General features: G+C 47.9%; 7 protein-coding genes across 7 annotated transcripts; 2 read left to right on the top strand and 5 right to left on the bottom strand.

Annotated features, from left to right (window-relative positions):
* Positions 1–1,941: 1,941 nt before the first annotated feature.
* On the top strand, positions 1,942–4,082 carry CLUP02_11469 (uncharacterized protein; the record flags this gene model as incomplete). The annotated part of the gene is made up of 10 exons (XM_049290437.1): positions 1,942–2,049; positions 2,107–2,194; positions 2,293–2,347; positions 2,416–2,480; positions 2,568–2,678; positions 2,869–2,927; positions 2,966–3,177; positions 3,238–3,560; positions 3,638–3,704; positions 3,761–4,082. 10 exons carry the CDS (start codon positions 1,942–1,944, stop codon positions 4,080–4,082), a joined length of 1,410 nt encoding a protein of 469 aa, XP_049147582.1.
* A 38-nt stretch (positions 4,083–4,120) lies between these two features.
* Positions 4,121–6,679, bottom strand: CLUP02_11468 (uncharacterized protein; the record flags this gene model as incomplete). Its single annotated transcript, XM_049290436.1, has 8 exons — positions 4,121–4,188; positions 4,223–4,638; positions 4,724–4,762; positions 4,825–5,465; positions 5,523–5,681; positions 5,762–6,310; positions 6,370–6,434; positions 6,472–6,679. The coding sequence occupies 8 exons, from the start codon at positions 6,677–6,679 to the stop codon at positions 4,121–4,123; spliced, it is 2,145 nt and encodes a 714-aa protein (XP_049147581.1).
* Positions 6,680–6,788: 109 nt separating this feature from the next.
* Positions 6,789–7,360, bottom strand: CLUP02_11467 (uncharacterized protein; the record flags this gene model as incomplete). The annotated part of the gene is made up of 4 exons (XM_049290435.1): positions 6,789–6,860; positions 6,916–7,017; positions 7,062–7,163; positions 7,220–7,360. The coding sequence occupies 4 exons, from the start codon at positions 7,358–7,360 to the stop codon at positions 6,789–6,791; spliced, it is 417 nt and encodes a 138-aa protein (XP_049147580.1).
* A 747-nt stretch (positions 7,361–8,107) lies between these two features.
* Positions 8,108–8,974, top strand: CLUP02_11466 (uncharacterized protein; the record flags this gene model as incomplete). Its single annotated transcript, XM_049290434.1, has 3 exons — positions 8,108–8,417; positions 8,612–8,660; positions 8,875–8,974. 3 exons carry the CDS (start codon positions 8,108–8,110, stop codon positions 8,972–8,974), a joined length of 459 nt encoding a protein of 152 aa, XP_049147579.1.
* Positions 8,975–9,039: 65 nt separating this feature from the next.
* Positions 9,040–9,954, bottom strand: CLUP02_11465 (alpha/beta hydrolase fold; the record flags this gene model as incomplete). Its single annotated transcript, XM_049290433.1, has 1 exon — positions 9,040–9,954. One exon carries the CDS (start codon positions 9,952–9,954, stop codon positions 9,040–9,042), a length of 915 nt encoding a protein of 304 aa, XP_049147578.1.
* Positions 9,955–11,033: 1,079 nt separating this feature from the next.
* CLUP02_11464 (uncharacterized protein) lies at positions 11,034–12,041 on the bottom strand (the record flags this gene model as incomplete). The annotated part of the gene is made up of 2 exons (XM_049290432.1): positions 11,034–11,075; positions 11,238–12,041. The coding sequence occupies 2 exons, from the start codon at positions 12,039–12,041 to the stop codon at positions 11,034–11,036; spliced, it is 846 nt and encodes a 281-aa protein (XP_049147577.1).
* Positions 12,042–12,086: 45 nt separating this feature from the next.
* On the bottom strand, positions 12,087–12,986 carry CLUP02_11463 (uncharacterized protein; the record flags this gene model as incomplete). The annotated part of the gene is made up of 1 exon (XM_049290431.1): positions 12,087–12,986. One exon carries the CDS (start codon positions 12,984–12,986, stop codon positions 12,087–12,089), a length of 900 nt encoding a protein of 299 aa, XP_049147576.1.
* Positions 12,987–16,760: the final 3,774 nt, after the last annotated feature.

The raw sequence follows: 16,760 nt of genomic DNA, 5'->3' as shown, positions 1-16,760 counted from the left end.
ACAGTCTGCAATGCAGCGAGACCCGGCCCCCTTGATGTATATGCGAAAGGACCGAAAGATGAAGCGTAGGTCGTGGCTCGAAAGGCAGAGGTGGCACAAATGGCGGCCGTGGCACAAGGAAGAACCGAAACTCCCAGTCGATAAGAACCCACAGAGACTAAAGCAATGAAAAGGATTGGCCGGTGGGAGGTACAAGCCTCGAGGATCCGAAGACCAGAGTGATATGCCGTGTTGCTGGACGGCAGCTCTGTGTGACGAGCTGCTGGCCTCTGCAGCACCAGCGGAGGCGAGTAGGGAGCGGGTTGAAGAGATTCGAGCGTATTCGAGAAGGAAACAATCGAGAGGTCGAGAAAGAAGGGCAGGCGAGATCATGTATTAATTTCAGCAGCCCAGACTTGTAGCCACTTTTGGTCGAGACGCTGAGGTGCATGACCGACTGCGGAAATCCTGGCTTTGGACGGGGAAGAGAGCCGACGCAAGGAGAAGTTACACGAACGAGAACGGGCGAAGAAGAAGAAGGGATATGGGCGGACAGATCGATGGCGAGCGGCGACGGGTACGAGAAGATCTTCGCTGAGGCGGCAGGGGAAGGAGAGGGGGGGGGGGGGGCTTGGCCGAGAGAAAGTGCAGAGGATGTTTGAATGCCGGGATCGAGAGACGAGAAGGAAGGAAGCGGTGACTGTTTCCGATTCGAGGCAGACCTGACGGGATTCTTCTCTGATTGGAATTGGTGCCAATATCAAAAAGGCTGTGGCTTGCAAGTTGCAAATGTTGACACGAGGGAGGAATATCTAGGATGAGGTGGTTGCGCGTGTGAGTGGGAGCGAATGAACGCGATGAAGGGGCAGGGGTCAAGGGGAAGTAGGGAAGGACGGAAGAAGGGGGGAAGGGACAAGAGAAGGAACGTATACATCGGGAGGCAGTTGCCAAGAGATGAAGTCAAAACAGAGCACTGTGAAGGGGAGGTACGGTAGAGGTAGAGGTGGATTTGAGGGATGAGAAGTGGGAAGGTGTGATACTGGCACACAACCTTGTTCGAGGAAGCAACTACAAGACGAACGAATCTACCTTATTCAGGCAAAGTAGGTGCCGTCTTCCATTCGTGGAGGTCGAGGTGGAGGCGGAGGAAAGAGATGACTGAGAATGTGTAGATGGCTTACCTTACCTGCCTCAACGGGCCTCGATGAGATGCCCTCCGGGCGAATTCCTTCAGGATGTTGGGTGCTCTCAACCCTCTCCACACGGGATGCCGGGGTCCTAGTGTGAGATAGGGTGTGAGATGAGATGCAGTAGTCTGATTTTGGACTGACTGGGGATGAAGGTGATGAACGATTTCTACATGGGAGAATAAAGGCGGAAAGGCATCACAGCGGGATAGTAAGACGGCACGATGGTTCGGTGAGCATCTCTAGGGCACAGCATCTGTAAGGCGAGTGAGATGGAAAACCCCAACCCATCTGCATCATCTTGGCTGCCACACTGTATTAAGGCCAATCAACAAGACCCAACCAGACATGATGTGCGGAGATGCATCCTCACAAACAGCCTCCACAGGCCAACGCCAGGCTCTTTTCTGCACAGGGCTGGGCAGGGCTGGGCAAGGTGGCAGTCAAATGGAGGTGGCCCGGGCAAACAAAGAGAACTGCTGACCAGGGAGAGGGAAAGAAAGCTCAGCAAGCAGAATGCGATCCCGATAGCATGAGAACGAGATTAACATGAGTGATGCTTGTCACTGATGTTTCCGGAAACGAGAAGAATAAGTGAGAAATAAAGTGCCAGTACCCGGCAATCTCTTCTAAGCCCCAATTGGGATCACCACAGTGTCCAGAATCGTCATGATGTGGCCGAGAATAAGGTATTCTACATTAGGGAGCGAAGCAAGGTGAAGAAAGTTGGATGCGCCTTACGGATATTGTCGACGAGTAGGCACGTAAGACGGGAATGTCTCTCGCCTTCGATTATCTGCCTGCCCTGGTGTCTCACTACCACGTCGTGGCGGCAGTGTACCCGTTGGATGTGCGTCCCAAGACGTTGATCGGATGGCTGCCTGTCTGAATCTCAATCTGGATGAAATGAGAGATGAGACGACTGGGAATGACTGGCGAGACCAAGAGCCGCGGCGTTCAATTCTTCCGCTCAATTCACGCTTCCAGGCTTACAGTGCAGGAGGAAGTCGCGTTTGGCTGGACCCCAGGTACCTCTTTCCTGCCTCACTGCCTCCACATCCTGCCTCCTGCCATCTCCCACTTCTTGCCTCCCTGAGGTACCTAAGGTACCTCATGGCAACCTTAGGTACCTATTCATGGCAGATCAAGAGGAACCGCAAGGAAAAGGAAGAAACAAATGCGTCGATTCTTTCGGTCACTGAATAGGTACCTCAACTTAGGTACTTCACCTGCAAGACCACCGCTTCAGCATGTTGGTCTTCCAATCTCTGACCGCCCTTCCTGATGCACTTTATGTCCCGGGCGGTCGTGGATGTGGCTTGAGGACTTGGCTACGTTAACGGCCGAAATATCGAGAATTCATTCGCCATCCTTCTTTGCATCTTGCATCTTCCTACGTAGCCCGCCGTTTTGTCGGTCAGATCGGTCGGACCATGCGGTCCCGAGGCGTCATCATCCAGCACACGGTGCGGTCCCCTCCAAAGTCCACGGTAAAGTTGATGGATCCGAATCGTTGCTGTTGATCCCTCACCTCGTGGCCGGTTATCGAGATACAAAATGCCATTGATTGGAAATAACCGAATCGAGAAAACAGGCCCACTGACGGCTTATGGTACGATCTTCCTTCTAAGAGTTCAAGGGTTTTGTCATTCTTCTCCCCCTCGAGACTGCTCTGGATATGAGATCTGACCAGATTGCCTAGCCAAATCACTTAGTTTGGCCTCTGCATACCTGGAGCCTGGACTCGTTGCACCCAATCTTGTATGCGATCGTTTGCCTGATATGCACTGTCTATCTAGCTGTGCCGCAGCTGGGGCTCCCACCACGGATGGCTGAGCTGCCAGCAGGCCATCAGACCGAAAATAGAGGCAAAACACCATACCGATGCCACAGGGACCAGCCTGCATCGACGAGTGCCAGCAACCTGGGACGCAGTAATGGGGGACACCCTCTCGCCCATATCAACTGATGTGATGGACTACGAATACAACATGGATGCGTGGAGGTGCAGGTGAGGTTCAACGATGCAGCAAGAGCAAACGACTAGCCCCTCATTACGATGTCCAACCAGACTTCAAAGTGCACTGCACTGTTGTTTGCCTGCCTATCACGGGCTGGCTGGACTCGACTTTGTCTCCACGAATCACGGATCACAATCCGCTCCTTCACCTACTCTTTGGTTTGCCGGGATAGCCTTTGGAAACCGAATGAACTCCCAACTCGAGCTGGAAACCCGCAACCAAACATTCAGACCAGACTCGAGAAATCCGGCAAACGCTAGCATGGGAAATTCGAGTTGCTCAAGGCTTTGCCCAGCTGCGTTGCGCTGGACCTGCTTCTCCTACCTGTCCTTCTCGGGCCAGGACAGAAGCGAGATGCGGACTCTCAATGGGTGTTGCAGAGTTCGGTAGCGATCCAATCGCCCGCGTGTTCTGTCTCTTGTAAATGCATCCCGCCTGACTGCATTGTAGTCTTTTGGCCACCAAGCGACCAGCGACGGATTAGGGCCAACGCACGTAAGGCTATCTCAAAGCGACGGTCACGAGCCTAAGCGGTTGCGAGCGGGACATATGCCAAAAGACACCGGTTTACAGGTACTTGACACTGGAGACGCCAGGTGATCTCCGCGTGCGATGCAGAATGCCAATCCTGCACTGTCGCTTGTTGCTCCCCAACCAACCCGCAGTGCCCTTGTTGTCCACTCGTACCGGGAGCGAACCTCAATTTCCTGCGCTCACCCAACACTCTCTCCAAACCCCTTCGACGGCCGAGACACGCAAGCAAGGTCTCCCCAGGTTGATGCTGAGAGTCACGCCATTCCTCTCCCTCGACCGCCAGGTCTCGATGTGGCGTCTGCAGTTTGCTATGAAAAAGGGCATGCGCTCAAACCCTGCGCGTCGCTGCCTCCCTTTTTGAGCAGTCGTCTTCGTCGTCCTCATCTTAGTTTGACAGAATCACTCGACCCTTTCTCTGCTTTCGTGCGGCTTGTTTGCTTCCCTCGCTGCAGTTAACCGGCGAGCCACTATTCGTCGTAGCAGCGCCAGTCTAAGACTCACCATCTACCTTGATGAATCCTCCGGATATTCTTTGCCGGATCGATTCTCTCAAATGCTCGAGCTTGCCATCCACTTGGCGCTCGTATTGTTTGCCCGAAAGCCCAACCGAAGACAGCAGTAGTAGAGCGTGATGACCATTCTCATCCCATGCGCGGTGGATTATTGCCAACAACGACTCCCAGAAACACGCTTCAATACAATCATCACAGCTCGAGGCTTCCAATGCATACCCATCCTTGCCCTCATTTTGAAACATTAATGGTATCTTATTCGTAAGTTCGCCATCACTATGGGAGGATTTCTGTCCCATGTTCCGACCGTGACTCGTGAGTCCATGACCAAAAATACATGCATTTTCATGTGCCCGATTCCTAGCTTCGTGAAATTCCCAGCCGTTCTGTCCATTTTCCATATACCTTTAGATGTAGCTGAAGGCTACTCAGAAATGGTCTTGAAATAAGTCCGATAGATCTGACCGATAGCCTGTCTCAAAAGTGCAACGCCTCGGTGATCTGAAGCAATGCCTTCAAGCACTCGCAGCTTCCACACCGAGGCCAAACCCCGATTTCGTGGTTAACTCAAGCATCTTTTCTGCCACCCACCTACCATTATGGGGGCCTGAAAAACATGAAGTGCGTACCATAACCATTGGCCAGAACATTGTCATGGTTCTGTAAGCAATGCCCTCAGTTGGCGCCTCTTTCTTCCCTTCTAGGCCGAATACCGTTCGGATATCTTCGAGAACGTCTTCAACGACAGAGACACCATCCGACCAACTCGGCATAGGACCTAAGCTTATGGCGACTTTGCCGCTGCTCTCTTTTATAGTGTTTCGTAACTCGATAATCCTCTCTAAGAGGTATACACGAAGGGAACGGTAATGACTTCGCGCGATAGCAACGGATGACTCGGACGACAGTGAGAATAGACCGTTGAAGACTTTTTGCTGCTGTCCGGAGCATGTTGAAGCACCAGAGAAACCGAGGAATGCGACGGCTGCCTCAAGGTCGCTGCTTAAATCGATCCCGTTCCGGATGAGGTCTAGCAAATCCTCCGGGGGGCTTTCGGTTAACTTGGTCAAGTTACCTTGGACTTGCACCTTGAAGTCAAAGGCTCTCTTGAAATCGACTACCTGTCGAACAAGCGGCTCGAGAACCGGGCCTTTGCCCCACGGAGTTTCCACTTCTTCCAGCATTGACCATAGAGGCGTCAAGTGGTCTCGTTGTATGAACATCTCCATTAACTTGTCATAGAAAGATCAGTTGGAGGGCTCATGGTAGAAATGATCAATGCTACTCACCGCCGCATGACAGAAGAAGGTGAAGCAGGCTTTATCGACTTCGTTTGTCAGGCCATGTTCTGCCCGGAACTTGAATAACTGCAAGCCTCCTGCCCCGTGGGGAAATACGTTCTCTTGCAAGTCAATTGTGCTTGTGCCTCGCTTGCCATTGATGACCTGCTGGGTTTAGCTAAGGCACACTCGGAAAGTCGCCCGAAACATAATAGGCGTTAGCTTCCAAGGGATCAACTCAGGCATACCTCGAACATGCCAAATAAAAACAACGTGACCAGGTTGGCATCGTCTCGCACAGCAACTGGGTCTTGAAGGGCTTGGTTCAGAGTCGAAATGGCTTTGCCGTAATGTCGACGAGCTTCGACCATGAGCCCTGACTGACGGAGTGATCGAGAGGCACTCGCTAAAGCCACAGCGTGTGTGGCGTGTCGTGCGTGACTGGCATCAGAGAGATCGACATCGTAGTACTCGGGGAGCCGACTGAAAATCATGATACTCGCTTGCGCGGCATAGTTGGTGTAGAAGCGGTTCACCGATAATACTTCTGGGCCGACTTGGATGGATTTCGGAAGGACGAGCTCCGGCTCCTCATCCGAATCCAGCAGTGTTTGGGAGGATTCTCTTCGAATAAGGACCGGCGGCCCAGGTGAGCTGTCCTGCGGTTCAGTCTGATATCGGATTGATGGAGGTTGCTGGCGGTGTTTCCATCTAGATGTCCATGATGCTGGATACCCGGAAGACCGTCGTTGTTGGGACGCAGAGATGAATGCTCTTCGTGGCTGGGGGCCGTCGCGCTTCATTCACAAATCAGCCTGGCTAATATCATCTCATCGCCGGAGTCTCCGAGGCTTACTGTCATGCGCTTCTCCTCGACCCTTGAATGGCCCTGTTGTGATTTGGCCAAGCTGGCCATGGCGACTAGGTCTCGTCAATCCAGCGGCGGTGTGGGCTCGACATTCGAGCGACTCTTTCATCAGCAGTACCTCAACAGGACCAAAGCTGACGCGCTTGAAGGGAAATTGCGGACATTGAAGCGATGTAAAGAGGTCAAATCGTAATGGCAAGGTTGGGGAAGCTCCCCACGATAAATGTGGAAATTTGGAGAATGTTTGATCTGGCTGATCCCGGTTAAGATCGCTCGTAGTCGTAGCGGCATATCCCATGTAGTCGAGGTCGACTACTCATCCATCCTTGGCAACGCGGGCGAACACGGCGCGTGCAGTAGCCCCTAGGCCAGGGGAACGACCTCGGTGAGTTGGGTCAGGACAAAGCCTATTGGTGTCCGTCCGGTGGTGGCGGAAGTGACTGAGACGTCACTTTGACCTGCCCCGAACCGGTCAAACTCTAAAAGCGCACAAGTAGCGCGCCGCGCTTGTTACTAGGGCGCCCAATGTCTCACACGGCGCACTCGAAGAATCCTCCGGGGCAGGTTCCGGTGGTTACCTAGCTGTCTTTGTTCGTTGGCTCTTCTTTCTTGTTGGGAATCCAGCTGTGGACTGAGCTGTCCCACACATGGTCGTCAGCAATTCGACCTTGAGGACAGACTTTGCTGGCGCAGAGGGATGCTGAGCCCAATGCCAAACCTGCAATTCTAACCGTATTGAGAAGGCAAGCCGAGGTGTCAAAGGAACCCATAATACGCCGAGTCTAAGGCCGAAAAACCCTGAGCTCAGACTTGAACATGAGGCTTAAGTTGCACAGACGACACCTTGATTTCGTGCATCAGGGTCTCTGCCTGTTGGATAATCGCTCACACGCGTTGAAAGGTTCTTGATACGTTGGCGCGTGCCCCCATCGAGCTGCAGGACATTGGACCCTGACAGCAGCCAGATGATCTGCGGCATACGATGCCGCTGGATCCACAAGCCACGACGAGCCAAGACCCCATTGCTACTATTTCCAACCAGAAGGCTGTTCAGCCATGGCAAAGTCTCTTCAGTTGGATGGATGGATGGCAAAGTCTCGGATGCCAAAACGCGGCATTCGTATGAAATCGAGGCTTGTCGAACCTTGCCAGGCACCGAGGGGCTGGAATTTCACTAGGCCATATCACTATGTTTGTAAATCAGGTACGAAGTTTACCAGAGTTGGCTGATGGCGCAACATGTAATACTCAACTATCATCCATGGGGTTCCCAAAAGCAGCTGATAGTGCGAGCTGACACTTGCATCGAGATTGCCTTTGCATCTTATTCGGCGATTCAAGGATCAAGCAATATCACTTACTCGAGAGAGGATGCCTTTCGTCCCATGGAAAACCTATGGAGCAAGGCGGGACAGGCTTTTAGCGTCGTCAGCAACCTTCCCCTCGATGCCGTTACTGGACCTCTGCTTTGAGCCATAGAGTCTGACGTCAAAGATTCCTCATAGCTATGGTGGGGGAGAAGCCGTTGCATTGGAATTCCGCGAGGGGTGAGAGGGCAGAAAAGGAGCTTGGGTCTGATGTTGAACCCCTCATCTTCTTCCACCCTTACCCATGAGTATGATCTCCCCGTGGATGGAGCAGCACAGACGAAATTCCCCAACTTTCCCCGACCTTGACGGCGCGCACATCACAAGAAGCGAAGAGCTCGGATCCTCGCAACGCAACCATGGAGAGGGACGGCAGCGGACTCGTCCAGAGTTTGCGACGGGATCCTAGACAGGGCCGCCACAGGCCGACCTCATCGCCGACGGACTTAGTCGGCAAGTTATTCATGCGACATGACACATCCAATTGGACGGACGGCATTCTCACGGCCACTGCACCGCCGCCGGCGGGTTGCCGTTTTGCTGCCCAGTCGTCCGTTCACACACACAACGCAGCCAACGCTTCAGCCACCTCACTCACATTGGAAGCCCGCCTAGTCCTCCTCCATGATCCATCCCCGCCTTTGCCGCTGATTGACGCCGCAACAGTGAGTGCGTGCCGGCGTTTGACGGCAATGCTGGCCGGAACTGTGGGGCCTCGGCGATGTCCACGATGAGCGGCTCTTACACGCCCAACTCTATCGCGCTTCCGATGTCAAGCAGTCCGTCACCAGTTTCCAGCGCCGGCTACTGGCCCCATCCTCCATCGGCGACGGACTCAACTGGCACCCCGTGAAACCCTAAAGCCGCTTCGGTCGGCAGAGCTGACAAGACATCACTTCCACTCCAAGTCATGTGTGTTCGAAATCCCAATTGCCGGATTACTCAATAGACGGGAGTCCGACTCATTTGCAGAACAACTAGTCAACTACATTCTAGGATGCACGACACAGACTCGTGAGGAACCGAACCCCTTTATTGTGTTTGTGCCTGTGTTAGGGCGAGATCAAGGTTGTTTAAGGTTACGAGAAGCAGGGCCGAGAATGGGGCCGGCAGTCCCCTCTCACAGCCCCGTCACGGTGCGTCCCACGTCATCCCGTGAAGGACCCTTCACCGTCCGCGTCGCGGCTGACAGTCCGTACACTCTGAACGCCGCCGCCGGCACTTGAATCTGAGCCCCTTCCAAACCACCCAACACACTTGACTAGAAAGCTGGAACACGACCTTGCACTCATCACGCCGTGCCAGCTTCTACCGCCGGGAGCACGCCGATCTTTTGAAACCACCTCTCTAAATGCCCATTAAACTCCTCGCTCTCGAGCTGGTGAAACCAGTGGCCCTTGCCCTCGATAACCACAATCTCATCTAGCGCCTCATCGCCCTTCGGCAGATGATCACGGTCAGTACCAACATACCAATCGTTCGAACCCAGCGTTAGGCGCGGGCACTTGAGCTTTCCCGCAAAGGCCTTGACTGCGTTCTCTTGCCTGCCCAGGCTATGCGCGTCTCCCCAGCCGCCCCAGCACAGGGCGTACATGACGGCCTTGTCGAACTGTGCCATGCGGCGGAGGTGCCACGTCTTTTGCCAGGCTGGACATTCCGGGGAGTAGCAGTATGTGCCGAAGAATTCGATGAGAGTCGAAATGATCTTGTCCTGGGCTTCGGGGTCGTTGAAGAGGTAGGTGTCGCGTTCGCGGACGGCGTTGGGGAACGCGTGAATTGGGTCTACGCCGATGGATGCTTTCACGAGGTCCGGACGAGTGGTGGCAATGTAGTACCCTGCCGCTTCACCTAGGGAATGCGAGATGACAATGAGGTTCTTGGTGATGCCCAGGTGTGATAGCATGGCGAGCATGTCTTCGGCTGTGGATTGCGGGTAGTAGTCTATCACCTCCCTGTCGGCAGATTTCTCGACGCCGGGCCAGGTGCGGATTTTGGGGTCCGGCGCCGGGGCGGAGGATTTGCCCTGACCGCGGCTGTCGATGGAGATTACGCGGAGGTTGTGGGATAGGAGGAAGGGGACCTGCCAGGACCAGTCGTGCATTTCGCACGAGAGGCCTGTGATGAGGAGGACTGTGTGGGATGCCGTGCGGGGGCCTTCGTCTAGGTAGAAGAGGTTGAAGGAGGGGTTTCGGGAGAAGTAGGGCATTTTGGCGGTTGGAGATTTGGGTTAGGGGAATTGGGTCAGACGGAAAGATATCACGATGGGTTGCGTGAATGTGATTTAGGAGTCACGATGTAGGCGGGTTCAATCTCATCTTTTATTGCCTTGTGAGTGATGATGTTGGCGGGGTTCCTTTGTCAGACGCTGATCTGAAGGCGTTCTCCATTCATGTGTTGGCACCAGGCCGAATTGCAACTGGCGTAGCCACAATAAGACATTTTCCCTGTAAGCCAACCCCGCGCATTTGCGGTACCCAATCGATCTAACTGCTTTATCGCTAGTTTTGATGGCTATCGTTGGTATGCCATCGTGGAGGCTCATTGCGCTTGATTCGGGAAGTGAGTCTTACGTGAGATTGTTCGGTCGGTCGGAGAACCGAGCACTTTGGGTTGAAATGGCAGAGCTACTACCCAAAGGAACTTCCCTCCTTGGATGCGAACCAATGTCTGAGCAGAGCATGCCTCAAATTTGAATGTCTACTGGGTTGAGATGGTGTTCACCTATGCACTTGGATAAGAGAGTATGGAGGCACGGGCCGCGAAGTTCGGGTTCGGGCTCGGGGCCGTGAGTGGAATTGCGGGGGGTTCGGGGTCGGGATTATGGGGTTTGGTGGAGACTTTTGTCCGACTTTCCGAACCCGAAAAGTTTAGAGTTGGGATTCAGTCACGTCAGACTAGATACCTTACCTTCGACTACCCCTGAGTAGGTAATTAGATGAACACGCTTCTGTCTCAGATGAGGACGAGGAGATATCCGCGAGGAATATCAGAGGTACGTTTGTAGGAGGGATTTCAAAGTCGTATCAAGTAGACTAGGTTAAGGTAGCTAGGCAAGCTATTCGACTATCATTTCTTTGAATCTTGAACAAGCACATGAACTATTTGACTTCAACAATTTTAATGCACTACGTACGTCACAAAGAAGGCCAAGAAGTCTGGATTTCGTAGGTAAAAGAGGAAATAAGAAGTCTCTATACTAGGACAAAGACGTAATTACATTTGGGTTGAGGAAACGGACACCGGTCCGAGGACAGAGGTAAAAGATTAGAAAGACAGAAAGTCGTCTCAAGCCTTCCTGTATATCCTGTCTAGGTTCCTAAGGATGTCCTACTGAAAGCATTCCTGTCAAAAAGCTTTTCACCTTCGCCCGGTCTCGTGCCAATCCATCCAAGTGGTTGTCCCTGGCTTCTTCCTGTCGGCGAAGTTCTCTCATAAGCTGCATGAATGTTTAGCTAGAGAAGGTACCCAAATACAAAGACCATCACTGACCTTAAGTCTTGTCTCCTCCCTCTCTCTGTCCCGTCCGAGTGTCTCATACAACGTCATCATGGCTTGGAGAGCGTTTCGATATGTTTCGGCGTAGGTGAAGTTGCCGAGATCCCACTTTGATGCCCGATTCACTGCCAATGTAGCCTGTTCTTGGGCAAGTTCAAAATCGCCTATTGCTGTATGTATCCTTGAATCATAAGTAGCAACCTTGGCGATCGCCATTTGGTGAACCTCCGGGCTTGACTGCGTCTTGAGGATCCAAGCAGCGCCAATGGCTAAAGGCAGAGCCTTTGCCGCTTTAGAACATTCGCCTATTGTCTCGTACATGTCCAATAAGGCGAGTACCGCATCCAAGTCGGTGGGTTGAAGGTCCACGTATTTCTGCTTCAAGTCTGCAGCTTCCTCCCGTTGACAGGCCAGGAACATGACATCTGCGCGCGCGGATGCGCAAAGAATGTCCCGATTATCTTCATAATCATAGTCATCGTCAGGAAAGAGAGACTCGCTTATGGCCTGCATGCGGGATATGAACTGATTCGCGACGTCGAATTTTCCCGTTCTTGCGTAAGCTCGTGCCAACTCGGCCATAACCTCGACCGTTTCTTCTTCTTGGTCTGGTTCGCTGTTTTGGAACCAATCCCAGAATTTCGAAAGGAAGACTTCTGCGTCGCTGTGGAAGCCTTGCTTGGTGCATACATTTGATAAGGATCGATAGAGAAAGGCATATTCGTCGGGGGAGTCAGCCCCAGTTTCTTCGAAAGAGTGGAGGAATTCCCGATGGAGGCGCTCTGACTCTGGCCACATTCCTAGTTTTTGGTAGATGACGAGAAGGCTTTGCTTGACTGCGAGTCAGAGTTCGTGGAATTCGCCGAGTTCTTCCTCGGCATGTGCCAGAAGCTCTTCAGCAAGCTGGAGTGCCTCTCGAAACGACCGAGTCGCCAACTTTGCACTGATGAGGCTCTCCGTATACCACATAGTCTCCTCTGTATCTTCGCCGAGCGCTTCACGAGCCAGATCTACTGCTAAGCTATGGTTCTCGACGGACTCTTGGGCTTTATCGGTACTTCCGTAAACCTGTCCCAGTAGATGATGGACGCGACAGGCCATGTCAGGGCGGGTTGTCCCATAGACCTGCGGCGACGCTGCCAAGACCTCCAGCAAAAGAGTCTCAGCTTCTTGGAAGTCTTTGTTCCCAACGTGAATTGCTGCCAAGAGCCTCATGGTATATATTGAATCATCAGAGTGCACCCCATCGCGACTGTCAAGCCCTATTTCAATAGAGGCTCTATAAAACGTACTCGCTTCGTCTAGTTCATCTTGAAGCTCTTTGGCGTATCCGAGATAATGATATGCTTGCTCCAAAGCTTTGCTGGACTCTGGGACCTTGCCGCTGATCTTGAGACACTGGTGTGCTGCCTCCTCGGCCTCTTCAAAGCGTTTGGCCCTAATATAGGCATTGACCAGGTGCAAAGTTGCAGCCCTAGTCTCCGGGTGGACTTCGCCAAACTTGCGAGCCACGATGTCCGCATTCTGTTGTAGAAGCTGAACAGCATCATGAACCTTGTCTTGATGTGAGATAAGCATGATTGAGGCAAGCGCGTATTGAGCAATAATAGTTGTATCGTGCTCTTGACCGAGGTGAGCTCGATACTCCTCAAGAGCCTCACGCCCGTATTGCTCCGCCCGGTCGACTTGTTTCTGTTTCCTAAGATTCACGCACAGCATAACCTTGACACGGGAAATGTCCATAAGGTCAGGCTAGAGACAGAGTTCATACCCCTTAGCCTAATGCGCAGCGCGGCCGAAGGTTATAAAGTAGTTAAAGCTAATTAGCTACGGCTAGGGGTAATAAGTAGGGTAATAATAGCCCTAGCTCTAAGGCGCCGTAGCTAAAGGTTTTTTAGCTGCGTGGCTAAAAGTATAATAGGCTTATAATTAAAACTTATAAATATTATAACTAAAAGTAAAAAGTTAAGCGCTATAGCCGTAGCTAAAGGTTTTTAGCTCTAGTTATATAATAAAAAGTTATAAGGCATTATAATAAAAAGTTAAGTAGTTAAGCGCTATAGCTAAAAGTTCTTAGTTAGTTATATAGCCGAAAGTTATAAAGTATTATAATAAAAAGTTAAGTAGGGTTAAGCGCTATAACTAAAGGTTTTTTAATTATATAGCCGAAAGTATAATAAGCCTATAACTAAAGCTTATAAGTATTATAACTAAAAATAAAAGGTTAAGTACTATAATTATAATTAAATACTTTAGTTATATAGCTAAAAGTATAATAGGGCTATAGCGGAAGTTCGTAAGTATTATAGCTAAAAGTAAAAGGCTAAGTATTATAACCGTAGCTAAAGGTTTTTAATTTTAACTATATAGTGCGCTATAGCTAAAGGTTTTTAATTAGCTATATAGCTAAAGGTTATAGGGCGTTAAAATAAAAAGTTAAGCGGGGTTAAGCGTTATAACTAAAGGTTTTTTTAGCTATATAGCTAAAAGTATAATAAGCCTATAGCCGAAGCTCGTAAGTATTATAACTAAAAATAAAAAGTTAAGTACAATAGCTATAGTTAAATACTTTAGCTATATAGCTAAAAGTATAATAGGGCTATAGCTAAAGCTCGTAAGTACTATAGCCGAAAGTAAAAAGCTAAGCGCTATAGTTATAGCTAAAGGTTTTTAGCTCTAGTTATATAGCGCGCTATAACTAAAGGTTTTTAGTTAGTTATATAGTTAAAAGTTATAAGGCGTTATAATAGAAAGTTAAGTAGGGTTAAGTACTATAATTAAAAGTTTTTTAGTTACGTAGCTAAAAGTATAATAAGCTTATAGCCGAAGCTCGTTAATATTATAACTAAAAGTAAAAGGTTAAGCGCTATAGTTATAACTAAATACTTTAGCTATACGGCTAAAAGTATAATAGGGCTATAGCCGAAGTTTATAAGTATTATAGCTAAAAGTAAAAAGTTAAGCGTTATAATTATAGCTAAAGGTTTTTAGCTCTAGTTATATAGCGCACTATAACTAAAAGTCCTTAATTAGTTATATAGCTAAAAGTTATAAGGCGTTATAATAAAAGGTTAAGTAAAGTTAAGTACTATAGCCGAAGGTTTTTTAGCTACGTAGCTAAAAATATAATAAGGCTATAGCCGAAGCTTATAAATATTATAGCCTTCGTTAAGTATTATAATTAAAGCCCTAGGGCTATAGCTAAAGCTTTTAAATACTATAATTAAAAGTTTAAGTATAGTAACTAAAGCCTTTAGGTAGTATAATTAAAGCTCTTTAGTATAGAGTATATATTATTTTAAAAGGCCCTATAATACTTTATAAACGCTAGCCCGAAATATAATACGGCGTAGTATAAGTATTAATAAGAGTAGCGCGCTATATAAAAATATTAATATATTATATTAAAAAGTAACGGGGCTTAGTATAATAGCTTACCCTAGCCTATAAATAACTAAAATATATTATAATTTTAATAAGCTCGAGGTATAGTAAAGTATAAGCGCTATAAGAGATAGCGCTATATAAGAGCGTTAATATACTATATTAAAAAATAACGGGGCCTAGTATAATTACTTACTTTAGCCCGTAAATAATTAAAGTATACTATAACCTTAGTAAATACGGCATAGTATAAGTATTATAAGTAGCGCTATATAAAGGCATTAGCGTACTATATTTAAAAAGTATAAAGACTTATAAAAATAATAAAAAAGCGGCTCGGGGCTCCGTCTTTTTAAAATATAACTTAGGCTAATAATATTAATAATAAGGCCCCCTTAGTAACCGGCGTTAGTATAACGCGAGCGAGCAGAGCTCTTAATATAGTTTAATATAAGTACCCTCCCCCTTAACTAACTAAGAGGCTACGGACGTATTTACTACTACCGTAACTACTTTTTGATAGCTATATTATAATAAAATAATATTATAAACGCTAGCGCCTTAAGTACTTTATAACTATATTAAGATACTTGTCCGGGCCCCTCGGCTAGGTTTATTAAAAATCTAGACCTAAGCTAAGGGGCCTATACGGACCGGGCCTAGGCTATTATACGTAGGTATTATAAATAAACATAGGACTATAACGCTTACTTATTATAATATAATAGCTCTCTCTAAAGATAATAGGGTATAGTTAAGTATTTTTATAGGCTCCGGGGCGCAATAACTATACTTTAATATTATTATTGTTATTAAGACGCGCCCCTCCGTTATTTTAAAAAACTTAACGTACTTTAAAAGTATAAAAGTATTATATAAGCTATAGCTCTAAAAGCCATAGCTCTAAAAGCCACGGCTTCAGAAACTATAGCTCTAAAAACGACTACTTTAAAAATAATAACTCTCTAAAAGCCACAGCTTTAGAAACTATAGCTCTTAAAACAACTACTCTAAAAGTAATAGCCCTCTAAAAATAATAGCTTTAAAAGCTATAGCTCTAGAGGTAACTACTATAAGAATAATAGCCCTTTAGAAATAATAGCTTTAGAGGCCACGGATCTAAAGGCAATAGTTTTAAAAACAATAGCTTTAAAAATAATAGCTTCGGACGTAATAAGTAATAATAAATATAAAAACTAAAGGTTATAAAAGTTCAGAAGCCTAGCGTTACCGCGTAATTAAGCAGCCCGCTTAGTAATATAATAACAGCCCCGGTGCTTAAAAATAACAAAATAAATAAATATAAGCATTATAAAGTAATACGTAATAATAAAAATAGAGGTTTATAAAAATTAAAAAGTAATATAAAACAGCGCAGCCCCACGGCGTAATATAAGCGCTATAAATAGTACTATACGAGAGTATTATTAATATACTTCGCTTAAAGAAAACGGGGATCGGTATAATTACTTACTTACGCTTATAAATCCTTAAAATAGGCCGTAACTTTAATAAGCCTATAGTACGGCGCAATATATATACTATAAAAAATAGTACTATAAAAAAGAATTAGTATACTATACTTAAAAAATATAAGGATTAATAAAAAAGCGCCTCGGGGCCACGTCTTTTTTATAATATAACTTAAATTAATAGTATAAAGTAGGCCCGCCCCCTAATAAGTCCCCTAAAAAACCTACTTAAGTAGTTTAAATAAGCCGCTACTATAGCGAGGGGGTAATAAATATACCCGCTACCGCTATAATATAAAAACTAAAAATAAATATACTTACTATAGCTACCGCCCTTAGCTACTCTATAACTATAATATTATAATAAAAAATACTCCCTCTATTTAAACGCTAGCGCCTTAGGCTCGCCCTACGTATATATAATAAAAAAACTAAAATAAGGCCTAGATCCGGGTTATAATATAACCCCGCATAAACTATACTTAGGCCGCCCCGAGTTAAATATAAGAATAGGGCAAACGCTCGCCCCGCTATAATATTATAGTCACTCAGGGTTAGGGTTAGGGTTAGGGTTAGGGTTAGGGTTAGGGTTAGGGTTAGGGTTAGGGTTAGGGTTAGGGTTAGGGTTAGGGTTAGGGTTAGGGTTAGGGTTAGGGTTAGG

This window comes from Colletotrichum lupini, chromosome 6 (assembly GCF_023278565.1).
Source record: "Colletotrichum lupini chromosome 6, complete sequence".
NCBI classification, from domain to species: domain Eukaryota; kingdom Fungi; phylum Ascomycota; class Sordariomycetes; order Glomerellales; family Glomerellaceae; genus Colletotrichum; species Colletotrichum lupini.
This window is presented reverse-complemented; position numbering and strand designations above follow the sequence as displayed.